A 19,334-nucleotide genomic window follows, 5' to 3' on the forward strand; every position below is an offset into this window, starting at 1 on the left:
TGATTTTCGCCGGAAAATCCAGTGAATAAACGAATCCCCCGCAAATAATGGCTAGATATGGTCCAGAGAGAAATCCGCGAATCAGTGAGTCCGCAAATCCGGAGAACGCGAATACGGGGGGAACACTGTAATCACTAGATAATTGGCATACAATTCCCACAGCTCTTCATTTCTGATCTCTTCACTTAACAAACCCATGACCAGCACAAACAAAAATGGTCGTAATGCTGACCCTTTGTGAAATCCAGCACTAACTTCGAAGTTTTCTGTTTCCCAAACTGCTGTTATTACTTTTGTGATCAATCTTTGATATATCATTTCAACCAGCCTAACCAACTTTTATGGGACTTTCTTCTTCTTTAAACACCAAAACATCACTACTCTTGGGATTTTATTGTATGCTTTCTCTAGGTGTAGACCTCAAGGATGTGTATTTTCAAATACCCATCCACCGGTCCTCTTGCAAGTACCTCCGCTTAGCCTTCAGGGTTACGGTGTTCCAGTTCAGAGCACTTTGTTCGGGCTCTGAACCACTCCCCAGGTGTTCATCGAAGTGTTCATCCTTTTTCTCAGGTTGGGCCATTTCACACAGGATGCATCTTCTGAGGTATCTTGATGATTGGCTAGTCCTGGCAAGCTCTTGGTCATAGTTGCTCCTGGACATAGACTGACTTTTCAAGATTTGTCAGGACCTGGGTGTAGCGACCAATTTTACGCATGTAACTTACCAAGTAATTACCTATAGCTGAAAGCTTAAAAAACGGCAGTCAAAATATTCTAAATTTTATGGTGGCGCCTGCTTCGCTAGTGTAGGTTGATAGGACCCACCCAGTATTGGGACCGATGTGTACAAAACTGGTGAGAGAACCAATTTGTTTTCTGCCAGCTACCAACTAGCATCAGTGATTTTGGTGGCTATTGTTTGCCAATGTTTGGATATTTCCAGTGTTCTTTGGTGACATACTTGCTTATTTTGTGGTTTGTTTACATAATTAGATAGTCAATTATGTCAGTAGCTAGCTCTTCCAGCATTAGATATTGCTCAGAAGGTTATAGAACTAGGTTAACCAAGTTCTCATATGATTCGCACACCAAATGCATTAAATGTAGGGGGCAAGATTGCTCTAAGGAATTGACTTGTTCTGAGTGTATGGATTGGGAGGATTCTAAATGGAAAGCATTAAAATCACATTTGGTTAAACTAGCTAGAGATAGGAAGAGAAAGGCGGCTTTCAGAGCCAAAAGTAGGGCTTCTGTAGAGAATTCTCCCTCAGTAGTTGAGGATTTACCTACTTCTGCTCAACCTCCTATTACTTCCCCAATTGTTAGCCCTCCTACTTCATTACAAGTGACTCCTATTTCAGGCTCCCATGATTCCAAACCCGACACCATTACCAGTCTTGATGTGAAATTTGAAAAGAAATTTTATTTTCTCACTAAGGCGATTATGGAATTACACGCCTCTTTCAGGTCTTTTGTGGAGAGCATGCCTCTCAAAAGTGCAGTGAAAGCAAAAGTGCTGTGATTACTGTCCCACTCCCCTGCACCGGGTAGAAGACATACAGGAAGTCCAAGGGAGGGCAGAGGGGCTTGCCCCCGAACAGTCATCCCCTCTGTTACACCTGTTGATGACTCTTAGACAGCGACAGAGTGCCACTGGAAAGCCGTCTCTTTCAGTGCTCACTGTCTGTCTTCAGAATCTTTGGATTCCTCTCCAGACAAAAGATGTCATCGTTGCAGACCGTTGGCCTCTGGGCCTCTGAAGAGGCATTCTACACCTGTTGAGGGTTCTCCTCCCCCTCTTAAGAGATATAGGGAGGTTGGAATCAATCCATAGCCATCTTGCAGTCTTCAGGATTGCTCAGTCTTTATGTGGTCAGAAGCATACTTCTTGCCCAGTATTGGCAACCAAATGGGCGCCTGTTTCGGAGCACCCATCTTGTGAAGACATTGTTGTGTCTGCTACTGTGCATCTATGAGCTTCCCCGGTCCGCTTGGCGCTCTCTCTTGGCTTTTCAGGTTCCAGTGTCTACTCCTTTTTCTACTACAGTATCTTATGTGGATGAGTCGTTGGCACCTCTTAAACGTCAGTAGGGAGTTACTGAATTTTTTTAGAAGTAAACCTTCCTCTACAAACAAGGAGAGTATCTCGTCCCCAATTTCTTTGGAAGATGTAGCAGTTGAGCAAGAGGTGGTTTATTCTTCTTATTCATTGCTGATGAAATTCTTTCTGGAGAATTATCCAAACTTTTTCATTCCTACGACTCCAGTGGCTCCTGCCTCTACCTTTCTTATGTGGAAAGCTCCTGTAGACAAACTCCCTCAGATGATTTTGTCTTCCTCTTCTAAAATGGTCTTATAAGTGGAATAATAGCTGGCTGGTAAGAGGGAGCATGGGAAAGCCTCCATTGGTTTTCTTCTCTCTAAGCTTATGAAGAAACCTTACTGATACTACCTGACAGGTGAGTCACCTTCCCTGGGAGTGTCTGCCTCTCCCAGGGGGACTTCTCCTGTCTAGTGGACTCAGCCAGACGTTCGACTTTTGCAGCTACAAAGGTTTTCATTTCATCACTGGAAATCGATCACCTGGTGAAGAATACCTTCAAAATTTTAGGAATTTTCAGTTTCTTGAATTTTATTGTGGGTGCATTGGCTATTAAGATAGAGAGCTGTTCTTCATTAGCGGAGATCTGTCTACAGATTGGCTGGGAGTCTCGTCTTGAACAGACAAAGCTGTAAGGGACAGTTCTAATGAAGCTGCCTCTCTTTTTGCTATGGGCCTTTTAAAAAAGAGAGTTGTGGTGCCTGTTTATTTCCAAGGGTGTCCCGTCAACACAGAAACCTGCAATTTTTTTCATTGCCTTTGGAAAAGGCTTATATTTTTCTACAAACTATGTTAAAAGCCATACTTTCAGACTTACAGAATAAGTCCACAACAGACCTTCTCCGATTGTGTTAACAGCATACTCGAAAGGATCTAAGAGATATTTATCCCCCTCACAGGAAGTGGAGGCACTTATCTGCAAGAGAACAGTGGAAGAAGTGTTAGATCACGGAACAGGGGGTTTCACAACCGACTTCGTAGTCCCCATGTCATCGGGGGGCTGGAGGCTCATCCTGGATGTCAGTGCTCTGAACCTTTTTGTCGTCAGGACGAAGTTTCATTAGGAGACCAGTGCCTCAGTCTTAGCATTTTTACATCCAAAGGATTGGATGGTGACTGGATGTGGAAGACTCGTACTTCCATATTCCCATCCATACGGAGTCGAAGAAACTTATTCACTTCGTATTCATTTCAGAGCTCTCTGTTTCAGCCTGATGTCAGTTCCTATAATACTCACGAGAGTCCTTTCCCCTCTCACAAAGTGGCTACACCTGATGGGGGTCATCTGTTTTTACCTCGACGACTGGCTTCTCCGTCCTCCCTCAAAGGAAGAGTGCATGGGAGGTTTGAAGAAACTACTAATGAATGCTTTTGACTCAGGAGATAGAAATTTTCATCATTGTGCACGATTCTGGACTCTGACTTTTTTTACTTTTCTCTTGCCCAATCCTCTAAATGCTTGCCTTCAGACAGTCCGAGAGTTCCTAGATCAGAAGTCCTGCTCATCTCTTCAATGGATGCACCTGCTGGGAACCCTTGCCTCAGTGGAGCACTTCATCAGGTTGTTCAGGTTACACATGCTCCCACTTCAGTTTTACATGAAGGTTTTATGGTCCACAAAGATGCAGCTGGACTCTTTTACCTTACCTGTATCCAAGGAGATAAAAACAGACCTTCAGTGGCGGTTGTCTGTGGACACTACAAGAAGGGAAGTTACTCCGACCACCGAACCCAGAGCTGAAATTTTATTCAGATGCATCGGATCTTGGATGGGGAGCCCTCTTGGAATCAAAGAAGGTGGCAGGGTTTTGGTCAAAGGACCAGAAAGCCTTACACATCAAGGTGAAGGAGTTGTTGGCAATGTTTCTCGGACTTCAACACTTTTCTTGCCAAGTGTCCGGGATAGCAGCAGTGTTTGCAGACAACACAGCAGCCTTGTCCTACATCTGCAAAGAAGGGGGCACTCACTCTTTCATTCTTTACCAGACAGCGAGGGATCTTCTGCTATGGGAAGGACACCATCAAGTGATAATCCTCACTCACTTTGTTCAAGGCAGACTAAAATTCTTGCAGACGAACTAAGCAGACAAAACCAAGTTTGCACGGGACTTAGGAGGCTTTTAGGACAACCGACAGAAGATCTATTTGCTATAGCAAAAAACCATTGTCTTCCGATCTTCTGTTCACCAGTCCTGGACCCTCTAACATGGGTGACAGATGCCATGCTTCTCGACTGAACAGGATTATACCTATGTGCCTTCCCTCCGTTTGCTATGATTCAGGAGGTAAAAAAAAAATTTTCAACTCATCAGAATGCCTCCACGATCCTAGTTGCTCAATTTTGGCCGCGAAAGGACTTCTCCCTCAGGAGACGTCTCAGTCTGCTCAAACAGCCTCACCTGTTCAGGTTCAATTAAGGATTAGTCACTCATTCTCTTAACAGGATTTCAAGTGTCAGACGGCTGGTCAAAGCGAAAGGTTTTTCAAAGCAAACTGCAGAAGCCATTGCTAGATGTCGTCAATCTTCTGCTAGCAGGCTCTAACAATCTAACTGGGCAGTCTTCAGAAGTTGGTGTCAAAGACATAACACTGTAGCTGAGATAGCAGATTTTTTGCTGTTTTTGAAGTCTTCCAGGAAGTTATCCTCCAGTACCATTAAGGGGTACAGGTTGATTTTGAACTCTGTTTTCAAGCACAAATGTATAGATGTGGACCTCAGTAATCTTATTAGATCTCTGGACACTTCTAAATCGGAAAATACTAAATAATTTTCATGGAATCTAGATGTAGTACTGAAGTGGATTTCTGGTGACTCCTTTGAACCTCTCCACTCAGTATCACCCAAGAATCTCGCAAAAAAGACTTTCTTCCCAGTAGCTCTGGCTATGGCTATGGCCAAAAGGCTCAGTAAATATCAGGCAATAGAGAAAAGAGTAGGGTTTTCCCAAGGAGATGCAAATAATCTTAGATGTTCTGTGGAGTCTCTGTCTCGCCCGATGTCAGAGAACTCCATTTCCTCTTCTTGAGGAGTTTGATAGTTGAAGCACACACTCAGCTCCAGGAAAATTTATTGCCATCCATTAATGCTAAGGCACATGAACTGAGGGTAGTTGCAACTTCTCTCGCCTTTAGACATAATACATCTTTAGAATCTATTATGCTCTCTACATTATGGAAATGTAGGTCAGTGTTTACTGTACATTATCTAAATGATACTGAAACGGTTTTCGAGAATTGTTCCGTGTTGTGTCCTTTGAGGAAAAAAGCAAAGGGGGCATACTGTCCCTCTACTATCCTCTGTTATTGTTTTTTTGGTGTTGACTTTTGGGAAGCCAGGGGTTAGTGGATACCCAAAGTATGCAAGAGTCATTATGGTAGGGTATTACTGGCTGGTTTTTAGTGTAGGTGAAGTCATTGTTTTTATTTAGTCTAAGCCCAGGGCAAGGGCATCAGTTTGTAACTTTCGACAGTCATCCGGAGAACTTCTATGACTGCAAAAGTTAAGGGAGCATTGACCAGAGGTAGTATTCATCTGCAGCACTTTCTTACCAGGTAAGGTACAATGAGTACTTTGAAAATACTTGCAGACTTTCTATGCTGAATCATTACTTAACTTTTAATGTCTTTAATAAAGTACATGTCCATGATTCCCACCTGTATAAACATGGAATCAGCTACAGGTAATTACTTGGTAAGTTACATGTGTAAAAATGGCATTTTTATAATAAAATTAGATTTTACACATACCAAGTAATTACATTATAGCCCTTCCCTCCTTCCCGCAGATGGACATGGCAGACCAAGTGCATTGGTTCTCTCTGCAGTTTTGTGCCCATTGGTCCCAAAAGCTGGCGGGTCCTGTCCACCTACTACACTAGCGATGGTGACGCCACCACAAAATTTGGAATATTTTGACTCCCGCGGTAAGAAGCTTTCAACTACAGGTAATTACATGGTAAGTATGTGTAAAATCTAGTTTTATTATAAAAATGTCATTTTTGAGAAGGATGATCTCACACCCAAGCAGAGGGTAAAGTATCTGGTATCTAGCCACACTGATAGATATGGCATCAGCAAGAGTCTGCCTCTCAGACTCCCATATCAGCAAGATCAGAGAGGCAATGCAGTTATTCCTGTCTCAGTAGGAAGAACCACCTCAGCAGTGCCAAGTCATTCTGGGTCACCTGTCATCCTTGGAGAAGCAGGCCCCTCGTGAGTAGCTTCACCTTCGATCTGTTCAGTGGAGAATGAAGGAGTTTTGGTCTCCGTAAGGGAGTCCCAATTCTTCCAGATGCCTTTCTCAGTGGAAGCAAGGAAGGACTTATCCTGGTGGTTCCAATCCCAAGATGCTTCTGTTTGTCGATACATCGACTGAGGGATAACACACCTGGAAGAGTTGCTGGTTTCAGGTGTGTGGAACCAGGACTTTAGATAGATCCACATCTGGATCTCAAGGTGGCATTTTTGGCTCTACAAGAGGTTCAGGATCTGGTGATGGGGGCCACTCCATGGTGTTTATATCAACAATACAGTAATACCTCAATCTTATGCTATTTGAGTTGTGCGAATTCACAATAGCGGAAACTTTACCAACCATTTACTTTTTTTTCAAGGGTATTGTATTAAGCTAATTTTTAAATGAAATTACAGTAACTTTAATTTTATTCAAAAGTTAGCTTAATACTTATGGAGCATGATTAGGGTCATATTTAGTGTTTAAACTCTATAAATAAGCATTTATGAGCATTTTTAGAGACCGTGCTGAACTTATGGGAAAATCCTCTTGCTCGAGGTGGTCTACAGCCTAACCTCATTTAAGTTCGGGGTATTACTGTGCAACTGTACAGTATTGGCATAGGTCAACAAGCAGAGGAATTGGTTTCCCTTTAGCTCCACATGTTGGTGATGCAGGTTCATGAGTGGGCAGTAGCACGAACAGTAGAGCTGTCAGCCAGGTAAATCCCAGGGAACCAGAACATAGTGGCAGACAAGCTCAGTCGCCAGGGTCAGGAGATAGGGACAGAATGGTCCCTACAACCAATACATTACAGAAAGATTGTTCAATATTTTAGGGCTAACTAGCTTTAGACCCCTTTGCAACCTTGCACAACAGAAAGCTCCTGGCATTATGTTCTGTTGTGGCAGACCCATAGACAGCAATAGAAGACACTTTTCAACACCCATGTCTGGTTCATTGGGTTATCAGCAGTCATGACCACCCCAAAACTCAGATGACTCTGGTTGCTCCCAAGTGACCACTTGCCAAGTGGTATCTGGACCTGATAGCTCTACTTTCTTAGGTACTAAGAGAGATTCCCCCTTGGCACAACCTGCTGTGCCACCTGCTCATAGACAGGTATCACACCTGAACACTATCTAGTGTTTTGCGAGCGAGAGGTATTTTCTCGTCACACAGTGACCGAGACGTCTGAATACCTTTGTAAATCTTCAGCGGCTATGTACCAGAGGAATTGGGTCGTCTTCTGTGATTGGTGTCGTTGATGGGGTATCTCTCTGGTTGGATCTCCTCTTTAGCATGTTGCAGACTTTCTTGTCTTTCTTCGCCGAGAGAAGTTTCTCTCCGTGTCAGCGTTCAGGGGCTACAGAGCTGCCCTTGGACTAATCCTTTGCTTGAAGGGTGTCAACCTCTTTTCCTTGTGGAGATCTCCAGGAATTCAGTCCCCCTGAGTGGGATGTGATTCTTGTCTTACAGAGCTTGACTTGTGCACCCTAGCCCTTACGAGAGTTGTCAGACAAGAGGGTTCTGACCTTCAAGACTGTGTTCTTGCTTACCCTGGCATTGGCAAAGAGAGTTGGTGAACTTCATGGACTTTCCTTCAATGTTAAACACTTGAAGGGATGAGGATCTGTTATGCTCTAGTTTACCCCAGAATTCGTAATGAAGACTCAAAATCCGTCGGTTCCTGACACCAGATTCAAGTTCTACCAGCAAAGTCCTAGAGGACTTTGCTGGTAGTGATCAAGACAATATACTACTGTGTCCAGTTCAAGTGTTGTGGTGCTTTCTAAAGAGGTTTTGTCATCTCCATCCTGAGTGTTGACGACTCTACGTTAGCGCTGGCTCGACCAAGGAGGAGGTGTCCAAGAACATGATTATTTTCTGGCTTAGTGAGAAAATCAAGAGAGCGTACTCTACTTCTGATGAGATAGTTAGGGGTACTTTCTGAGTAAGAGCTTACAAGGTTAGGGGCATTAGTCTGTCCCTTGCATTCTGGAAGAACCTGTCACTTCCACAATTACTAAGGGTGGGAGTGTGTTCATGAAAAACTACATTCACATCCTTCTACCTTCGGGACGTTGCCCATGGGTCCTTGGACACTTTTTTCTTGGGTCCTCTGGCTTCCCTAGAGAAACAGATAGCATCTGGCCTAAGTTGTTCAGTCACAAATAGAGAGTGTGAGTGAGTGACTGGCCTCCTTCTCTTCCCTTTATTTTTTTTATACCCTTCCTCGCCTGTAGGGCAGAGGGAAGGTTGGCATGCGATGAAGGTGAGCTATATAATTGAGTACTGTACCTTGTCGATAATCTAGAAGTCTGTAGGTTAATAGATGCATGTACATCCCCTCTCTCTAGCAAAGGGAGAGAGGAGCTGACAATTGAATAAAACTCATTGGTTTTATTATTCTTTTATTGTCTATGACACGAGAGGTTCATGCAAACCTTTTTTGAATCAATGATGCTATACATGCCCATTAATTCGCAAGGCCCAGAAGACTGGCAGTTGAACATCACATAAGCTCAACAGGTCAGAGGCACAGGACTCCTTCCTCTGCTCTACATGACCAGGAAGGAGGCCCAGGTGAATTGAGGTACCAGTCAGTTCAGAGATTTACTGAGAATCCTTCCATCAAGAAGTAAGTTTCCATACATGAAGACTGAAGGTTTGTATTTATAGGAACAAACTACAAATATTTTAAGTAATTTGTATTTTTCTGAACATACAAACCTGAAGGTCTTTACATAAATATCCCACCTCAAGCCAGCCCTCATTCTGCTACGTGAGCCAGAAGGTTAAAGTGAGGCATAAGGATAGGGGTGGGCGGGACTCCCACCCTACCGTTGATAGTCAAACACATTATTTAAAGTTGAAAAGCTGTTTTCCCAGCTTGCGTTGCAATTATATCCATATGTCAAGACCTTCAGGTTTGTATATTAGGAAAAACACAAATTGCTTTAAAAAATTGTAATCATTCCACCTTTGCAGCATTGAAAACCAAAAGGCTTTTTAGTGTATTCATTTTTATTTATGTATGTATACATTCATGTAGATTTTGGTAGGGCTGGAGTTAAATGTGAATATATTGCTAAGTCGCAACCCATGCATATGCAGATACTCTAATTAATGAAATGCTGTAATATGAAATTTTCATATGTATCCAAACCAAAACCTTGTATCATATCTACTATCACAGCCACCCCTCTTTGATCATCAGGCCAAAACAAGAAGTGCTGAGTGATGGCACATGAGTGAGGGGAATTCCCTTGCTCACTCTTCTTAACCAGCAGTTAACCTATTTCCAACATGCACTTAAAGATACACAATAAAAAGCTCTGGTACGTATAGCTCTGAAAAAAATGTCATATTTGAAGAAATGTAGCAGCACATACCTTCCAAGACTGTCATCTGTGTTGCTGGTCATAATAGCTACTCTTGTATTGTATCCATAATAAGAATCAGTGAAACTGATTTGAAAACTTTTATCTCTCTTCAAATTACTACTCAATTGACCCTTACTATTTTTTCTTATAATTATCTACTGCAGCAGTGAATAATATGGTGTTATGTATAGCTGGGTCACATATAATTGAGCATTTGCTGTGTACTGTACCCTTCCTGCTGTTACCCCGCTAAACTCTTATGCTGGTCTCTAGCATTTTCTATTCTTAGCTTTTGATTTGTTAATAAGATATGTTCATAAGTAATTTGTATTATAATGTCAAGTGAAGAAGGTTTACAGATGTGAGGTGGTGGGCGTCAATATTAACTGTTAATCTATTGTTGTATTGTTGCCTCAGGAATGTTTTGATGCTGTGTCTGAACAATGTTTGGTAGGATTGTATTCATGTTTGGATAGAACTATCAAACTCACTCTTTGTTAATTGGCCCAAGACCTTTATGGGAACCTGAATTGAATTAGATCGATTATTTTGCTGCTTCAGTTCTGGCATTATGTTTCCTAACTCTGTGTTGCATTGTTTGATTTCAGATTCTCCCTCAGAAGAACCTTCCTTCCTTCGTCAGTTTTGATTAGCATCAGGATTTTGGGAAATGTATGTTGTTTAATGGTACTATATTGAACATTACCAATAGGAAGTGTATGAGACAACAGTGAATTATTGTATGCATATTTAACAAATTTAAACAACAAGTAAAATTTGTTTGAATATTAGATTCATACATCAGCAGTGAAATCTGGTTGTGGTCCTTCAAAATATTGCATTTAATTTTTAACAGATTTATTCAGTAATTATTTGTAAACAATTTTGTGTTAAGAGTTGTGAACCGAACACATTATCATTACAGAACAGAACAGGACAGGACATAAGGCTAAAATGAATCCAGACCATCCTTTAGAATTTCCTTTGAAAAGTGAAACTGAAGGTGCTTCCATAAATCAAGAAAACATCAACATGGCTGCCTTTAGTGGAACCAGTGATGGAGACATCAAAATAGAACCAGAGGAATTCTATGAGTCTAATGAAGATGATGAATATTCATATGAAATGAATTCAATAGTGAATGAAAAACATCCACAAACTTGCAAAAACGAAGTAAAACAAGAAAGAAGGATCTGTGACAGTGGAGAGAAGCCTTTCATATCCACTGACTGTGAGAAAACATTTTACAAGAAAATTAATCTTACAAATGATATCACAAATCCTACCAGAGAGAAATTCATATGCAATGACTGTGGGAAAGCAGTTTCCTTGAAACATAATCTTATAGTTCATATGAGAATCCATACTGGAGAGAAGCCATTCATATGCAAGGAATGTGATAAAGCATTTTCCCAAATATCAGTTCTTAAAACTCATATGAAAATCCATACTGGAGAGAAGCCATTCATGTGCAAGGAATGTGATAAAGCATTTTCCGGGAAATCAAGTCTTACAGATCATATGAGATTGCATACTGGAGAGAAGCCATTCATGTGCAAGGAATGTGATAAAGCATTTTCCCAGAAATCAAATCTTACAAGTCATATGAGATTGCATACTGGAGAGAAGCCATATATGTGCAGGGAATGTGAGAAAGCATTTTCCCGCAAACCACATCTTACACGTCATATGAAGTTGCATACTAGAGAGAAGCCATTCATGTGCAACGAATGTGGGAAAGCATTTCCCAGGAAAGATAATCTTACAAGTCATATGAGATTGCATACTGGAGAGAAGCCATTTATGTGTAAGGAATGTGGGAAAGCATTTCCGAGGAAAGATGATCTTACAAGTCATATGATCACCCATACTGGAGAGAAGCCATTCCTGTGCAACGAATGTGGGAAAAGATTTTCCCGGAAATCAAGTCTTACAAATCATATGAGGTTGCATACTGGAGAGGAAAAAGAAACAACATGATAAAATAAACCAGTTAAGGGCAGAGATCTCTCAAATGACCAACTATACGACAGATCAAATTCACTCACAAAATCTGCTCAAGAAAATAAGGAAGATGAAGAAAAAATACAGAATAGGGGATGAACAAATTAGTGGAAAACTGGCAGAACACCAAGCCAATATAAAGGCCCTAGCTTCACAAATAGGAAACAAACCACAGAAGATAAAAGTAAAATAGATAAATAGGCAGTTTGGTGAAAAAACAAAGATTGTGTATAGGAACATGATGAAAGAAACAGTGGAGGTACAAACACCACCAAGCAAGGAAGACCTAGAGAGATTTTGGAAGCCACTGTTTGAAGACCCTAGACAAAACCAAGAGAATTCACGGATTGACACTATTAGGCAGAAGAAGAATAAAGTAATTTCAAGACACCAGGAATAGACAAGATCCCAAATTTCAGGCTAAAAAAGATCAGAGCACTACAACACACTTATGCAAAGCCTTCTCAAGAATAGTAAGAGAAGAAGAATCACCAGAGTGGCTCACAACAGGAAGCACCAACCTTCTCCCTAAGAGCTCAGAGACTGAGCTCCCTAACAAACATAGGCCCATCTGTTGCCTTCCAACAACCTACAAATGGCTCACAGGAGTCATAGCAGACGTGATCTGTGAACATCTAGATTAAGGCAATTATATGGAAAAAGAACGAAAGAGATGCACAAGAAACAAACTAGGCACTAAAGATCAACTGCTAATAAACAAAATAATATTAGAAGATTGTAAGAAAAGACAAAGGAATCTTAATATGGCTTGGGTAGATTACTAGAGGGCATTTGACACTGTGCCGTGCACCTGGATATTCAAATGTATGGAATTAGACAACATCAATGAGGAAATAAGATCTTTCTTGGCAGCACAGATGAGTAAGTGGAAGACCACTCTCTGTCTAAAACACTCTGAGGGCCAGATAGTAATTCCAGACATAAAGATCCAAAGAGGAATATTCCAGGGTAACAGCCTTTCACCACTTCTATTCTGCTTGACCATAGATCTGCTTCGTAAAATCTTGAACAACATTAACACTGGCTATGATCTAAGTAAAAGCAGAAGCAGAAAAGAGAATAAAAGAGTGAACCACCTGCTCTTCATGGATGACCTGAAGTTGTTTGCATACTCAGAATAAAAATTGGAAGAACAAGTTAGGACAGTCCACCAATTTTCAAATGACACCTGCATGGAATTTGGGTTGGACAAGAGTGCCACGCGTACAATAAAAAGAGGGAAGAGAGTAACATCAGAAGGTATAAAGGTAGAGGAAGGCATATCTGTTGAAGACTAGGCAGAGGAGTACTTGGGAATAGAAGAAAACACTGGTATAGAACACAAGAAAGTGAGAGAAAAGGTAAAGAAAGAATACATCAGCCACTTAAAGAATTAACACCAAAGAACATGATCACTGTCATAAACCAGCTGGCAATACCATTGGTGACATGTGGTTTTGGCATTATAGACTGGCTACAAGGTGAGTTAGACAGGATGGATATTAAAAGATTCTCACCTTACATTAAGTCACATACAGACACCAGTGTATGGACATAATATACCTCCCTCACAGAGAAGGTGGATTAGGCCTGGCTGAGATCAACCAGCCCTACAGAGCAGCAATAATAAGTCAAGGGTAGTACTTAGAAAGCTCTGAGGATGAAAACATCAAAAAGGTTGCCCAACACCATAATGGAGCCCTGAGCCAACTAACATCAACAAAATAGGCTAAGAACTTCGCAGGAGACCTGCTAGAAGACACAGAGGGCACTGAACAGACTCCAGCAAAAACGATAGCCAGGAAGACCAAGCAGAAATACAGTCAGTCACAGAGAGGAGAAACTTAGAATGGAAAGGTGGAAAGACCATGGAAGGGCAGGAAGATTTCAAGACGAACTGGAAAAAGTTACATAGACAAAGAAGAGTCACTCAGATGGATAAGAAATGGAGATCTAGGTTATGATGGAGAATGACTGATAATAGGAGCACAAGATCAAGGCCTCCTGACAAACAGCTTCAAGAAAATGGCGGGTATATCAGCAAATGACCAGTGTAGGTTTTGTCATGCAGTGGGTGAAAGTGCGAATCATCTGATATCAGCCTGTCAAACCCTGCTTGCAGATGGTCACTACACAGCCACAACAAGATCTGTAAATATATACATTGGAAAATATGTAAAGAATACAGAACTGAAGTGAAAGAAAAAGTGTGGGAGCATGAACCACATTCAATCACCTCCAACAGGAAGATATATAGAAGGAGGTGCTATAAGACCTGCTATTGTCATCTGGAACAATGAGGAATAAACAGCAAAGATTATAAATGTGACAGTACCCAGTGACTTTGGCCTCAATAGAGCTTAAAGGTTTAAAATGCCAAGACCTGAAGAATGACCTGAAAAGCACATGGGAACTGAAGGAAATAGAAAAAACAATACCTTTGGGGGTAGGAGCAACAGGACTTATAAACAAAAACCGGAGAAAATATCTTCAAGTTATACGAAATTCCCCAGTATAAATGAGGTGAAGATTGCTGCCCTCAAAGCAGTGGTAAACACCTTGAAACGAGCCCTTGGATATAAGGCTAGTGGAATTTTGAGGTGCAACCATAGACCCCAGGCTGGGGCCCATTAAACCCCTGATATAAATTGAAAATTAAGAATAACATAAGCGAAAGAGAAACCATATAGTTGCTCTTTATGTCAAAGAAATTTTTCTCAAACAAGTCCTCTCAAAAGACAAGATAATTCACACTAGACAGAAGCTGTTTACTTGATCTCTGTCCAAGTAGTTTTTATTACATGATTTAATTTAACTTGACTCCTGCGTCAGTTTTGAATGAAGGTGTCTCAAAAGGTATGTGAAAACTCATGCTAGAAAGAAGTCATATCCTGTATCTGCAGTTGGTTTCCAAGAGCTCTTTCTCATTAGGTTTTTTCATTAGGTTCATCTTAGAATGAATATGTTAACTCAGAAGAAAGACGTCATTCTTCCACACGATGTTGAAACAGTTTTTCTTTTGTAGATTCATAACATATGTGACCACTCATGGAGGATAGATATTGTTCTTTGACACTGCATGTTGTACTTTTGTCTTGTATTCTGCAAATCACAGTCATTGGTTCTGAATGCCACTCATCAGTGAGGATGTTCAGTTGCTCTGACAGATTTGTTAATATTTTGCACCCCAAAGTAAGTTGCACTTGATGTGGAGATAATTATTGTGAACTTGTCTGCAAAATCTATAGAAAAAAAGGCAACAGCAACCTAAGGGACGATAAAAAGAAAAACCATATTTATATTTTTATGATCCAATTCATGACCATCATCATTGCTGTTACTCAAAGAAGAGAAGAAGAATCTGGAAGAGGGTCTGAGTGAAAATGCAGATGATGGCTCTTCATTTGCAGAGTCTTTATTAGAAGTCAAGTCAGAGCCAAAGTATTTTGGCCAGAGTGAATTTGATGCAAAATGGTCATGTAACCTCTATGCAAAGGTAAAATAAATGACTTTTTTTTTCATACAATTGTTTTAAATGAACACTGTACAGTGCTAGGTTAAGAAACTTTCATTTGCCTTCTCCACTCTTCTTGTTCTTGTGTATTTTTTGTATGATTTCCAAATAAAGAATTAGTATTGTCTTTGGCTGACACGAAGTTTTCTTCCTTTTATTATTCAGCATTGTGCATATATGCACTTGTATATGTAGTTGTAAGCTTGAATATTTCCATGAAATGTTATTCTTAGTGGAAATAGAAAGGATTGATATCTTAATTAAACTTCAATGAAATTTTGGTGCATTTTTATATGATTTTTTTTTTATATGTTCTTGGTTTTAATCTTCTACAAAGTATGTGCTACAGCATTTGTATAAATCATAATGCCTTGTATTAGCTCACTAAATACTACAGTGGAATGTTTAGTATTTTGTTTTAGGTTAACCTGTCTGAAGTGTTGAGACTAGACTAGTTATGTAAATGACTAAAGTAATGTGTTATTTTGTAATAGATTAAACCTCTTTTTTTACTTCATTTCATTGTATAAACTTTTGAAAATATTGATAAATAATAAAAAAATTTTATACATAAAATTTTTCATTTGACCCCATTAAAACTTGAATAATAATAATATTCTACACTGTCAAAAGTGAATGAATGCACCCTCATGTGGTCTGAATGCACTGAGTATCTGGTCCCAGTGCACCTCTTCCCAATTGAAGGGCGTCTTTCCTTGTGGTCCCAATGCACCAACTTCATTCACATAACAGCTGCCCTTTGGTGAACTGTATAGTTGTCTATACTATTCACTTTGCAGGATTATTTTCTTTGGTAAAGAGAATCAGTTGAAAAAGTCTGGATAAAAACAGAATATTACAAAAGCAACAAACACATCCTTGGTATGAGGGAGAAGTTAACGATTCTGTAGCTGGTGGTTAACCTCTAAAAGAAATGACTGTGCTAACTACTCCTTTGGACCTGTGGTGGCTGCTCAACAAATTGTGTAGCTAACCTGGCTGTTTTATCGGGACAAGGTTGCATCTCTTCTTAGATGTGCAGTTGTGGAGATGGGAGAATGAATGATGGAGTGACTGGGTTCTCTGTCTTTCCGCCCCTTCAGCCTTCTCCTCCTTCGGGTGAAGAGTGGATCCGGCCATCATGTGTTGGAACTGTCGACCCATGCAAGGAAGTTTTGCAATGGAGCAAACATTCCATTTATCTATATAGAGTATAGAAGCAACTGCCCCTTTCTCTAGCAAGGGGATGTCCCTGACAATAAGACAAACCCACTGCTTATTTGCCTTAGTGTCTCTTAAATTTCAGATTCATCCCAACTTGATTTTGTGTGGGGTTACATTTCTTTCTTCATTCGGAAAAGCCGAGACGTCTGGCGGCTGATCACGCAGTCTCTGTATTACTCCAATCAATTCATCAGAGGAAGACTTGTTCTTTTACCTGAAGATCTCTCGAAAACTGAGTTCATCCTGATGCTTGGTTTCTGCATAATGAAGTGTGGGGAAAATATCTAAACTATTATCTTGACACTTGAGTTGAGGGGGAAGTTATCAATTGCTAGTCCAAGTACCTACTATTATCCCAAATAACTGAGGGTATGGTTGAAGGCATATTGACAGCAGACTCAGTATGCAGTAATAAGCCACAAATAATTCTAGACCCTTGGAGACTTGATCCGAATGTCTAGATGAAACCAAGTTGTATCTCGTCAGAGATTTTACGTTCTTGCTGTTATTACACTTATAACATTTAAAGCTACTTATTATCCCTTGCCATACAGGTAACAAAGGCAACCCTTGTCACTGTTTCAGAACTTCAGTAATGAATGAACATTGTAGGTGGTAAATATAATCACTAGTGGATATTGACATGCTAATTTACGGAATAACTAAATGTTGAGACTTTAGTTTCACTGTCCTAACCTTCATTTAACCACTAGTGTCACCGGTCTAGTTGGTCTTCGTGAACAAAGCTGTGTGGAAGGTCAAGCGTTGGAATCAGGTACCTATTACAAAGCCATATTATGGCCCTCTTGTTAAGTTGGTGGAATGGAGGGCCTAACCAAAGTAGGCAATTATTGTAGAGAATTTTTTTTTGATGGGTTTCAACATAATTTGCACAATTCAAGATTAAAGTCCTTTTAAGATGACTACATAATAACTAATGTATGCATGGAGGTTCTGCTGCAACAAAACTGTTACTTACTACCTGTCATTAAACTTGCATCATGGACAAAATTGTACTGTTTCTCCTGTCGCCTGTTGGTTCCTGGACTTCCTGTGGTCTTTCCTCAGGCTCTGGCATACTTGACCTTCAACTAGTATCGTTGATATTAACAGGAACATAAGAATTAAGATGTTTGGCCTGTGACAGGACAGTTGAATGTGTCTAAATTTATGTATAAAGCTAAAATTGTCGTAGCACCTGAAACTCATTTGTGTATTGGGTCAGGAATACCTTTCTCTCTCTCTCTCTCTCTCTCTCTCTCTCTCTCTCTCTCTCTCTCTCTCTCTCGTTTTGATGATAGTTTCTGTATTTCAAAGTTGAAAACCCTTACTACATAAAAGAACTTGTGCTTCTAGAATCTACATAAATTATTAAGGAACAATTCTACAGTAATTAAAAGCTGAAAATGGCCCGTTTTAAGGTTAGCCGAATAAAGCGAAATGGGCGCAAACCTACTATTTCAATTAATTGACATATTTGATGGCAGATTTTCTCCTTATTTCGAGTTAACAGTAAGTTAAATGAAGGAATTGATGCTTCCACAATCGGCATAGATTAATGAAGACGAATGAGGAACGATTCTGTATGAATTGAAAGCTAAAGAAAAGAAGCCAGACAGAAGAAAGGTTAGATAAAGAAGCGAAATGAGCAACAACTCCCTCTATATTTCCACTGGTGTCTTTGAAGGCGGGTTTTCCTAATTCATTTGATGCCTCCCAGTTCGCTCTGGTCTTCTTCCAACTGCACTCTCTCTCTCTCTCCTCACCCTTCATTCCTCCCACTTGATTGGTCTCCACTTCCACTTCACCATCAATCAGGTTTCGAAGAATTACTGTAGTTTTCATTCCATCGGGAATTCATCTGCTGTCTCAGTTACCAGAACAGTGTGATCAAGAAGCCTAGAAAACCATTTTTTATAGCAAATACATTTCTATTCATTTTGAAGTTAGTATTTATATATATCTTTTATATGGAAATCCTTTAGAAACTAACAACATACAGTATTTTATAGACTTAAAAACCTAAAAACAATAGTATTTTTTTTTTTTTTTAATTCCCAGAGGACGACACATAGCAGGCAGATGTTTTTGAGATAAACGAGTATAAAGTATAAATAGGACAGTGAGATGAATTTTTATATATTTAATTTGTATTAGATTAAAAGATTTAAGCTTTAATTTCTTACGTATCAAAAGGGTTTGAGTTATGTGATTTGTAATAACTGCCATTACCTATTTTCATAAATATTCTATTAAGGATTTCCGTAATTCCACTAATCACCTGATAGGTAATGAGTCTTCATGATTTCCATAATCTGTCTTGTATATCAAACAGAGAAATATTTTACGAACGAGACCTACTTTAAATCGTAGATGATATTCTGTATAGTTACAAGATGCTGCTAGTTGGTTTAAACATTATTATTTGAGGTCAATATTGTTAATAAATGGTATAATAGTCCTGATCCTTTGATATGCTTAAAGCTGTGGTTTCATATATATGTCGAGTACCACTTTGTCTTCATTTTGAAGAATTCGGTGCTATTTTAGTCAAGTTTCCCATTCAATGACGTCTTGGGAAAATTGTAGGTAGTACAAGAAGAAGGCTCGACAAAGTCTCCAGGAATATTTTAATGTTTTAATGTTATATTTTTACGAACACTGAATTCTATATGAATTAATTAAAGGTAGTAGATCGTATATTGATTGACTTCTTAGATATGATTTAGTGTTTTTCTTTCTTTGAACTTTCTGTCAAGTTTGCAAGACTTTGTTTGACCGAACTCTGGATTTAGGGAAAACACCTTTGAGATTTCCTGCTTTCATTGCAAAATCTCCTGTGACCTCTCCCTACCTTACCTCTCATTA

At 39.8% G+C, this 19,334-nt stretch overlaps 1 protein-coding gene across 4 annotated transcripts in view; it reads left to right on the plus strand.

The window, feature by feature from the left end:
* The window catches only part of LOC135204713 (gastrula zinc finger protein XlCGF8.2DB-like), an 87,038-nt gene extending 71,314 nt beyond the window's left edge, over window positions 1–15,724 (plus strand). For 2 of the 4 annotated variants that reach the window (XM_064234867.1, XM_064234868.1), the window contains exons 3-4: window positions 9,559–9,679; window positions 10,333–15,724. In XM_064234867.1, the coding sequence (XP_064090937.1) occupies window positions 10,679–11,704 (1,026 nt within the window). In that variant the 5' untranslated portion in view covers window positions 9,559–9,679; window positions 10,333–10,678 and the 3' untranslated portion in view covers window positions 11,705–15,724. The remainder of the gene's footprint in view (window positions 1–9,558; window positions 9,680–10,332) is intronic. The other 2 variants (XM_064234865.1, XM_064234866.1) reach the window with 1 other exon arrangement.
* The last annotated feature ends 3,610 nt before the right edge of the window (window positions 15,725–19,334 follow it).

Source organism: Macrobrachium nipponense, chromosome 47, assembly GCF_015104395.2.
Source record: "Macrobrachium nipponense isolate FS-2020 chromosome 47, ASM1510439v2, whole genome shotgun sequence".
In the NCBI taxonomy this organism is placed as follows: domain Eukaryota; kingdom Metazoa; phylum Arthropoda; class Malacostraca; order Decapoda; family Palaemonidae; genus Macrobrachium; species Macrobrachium nipponense.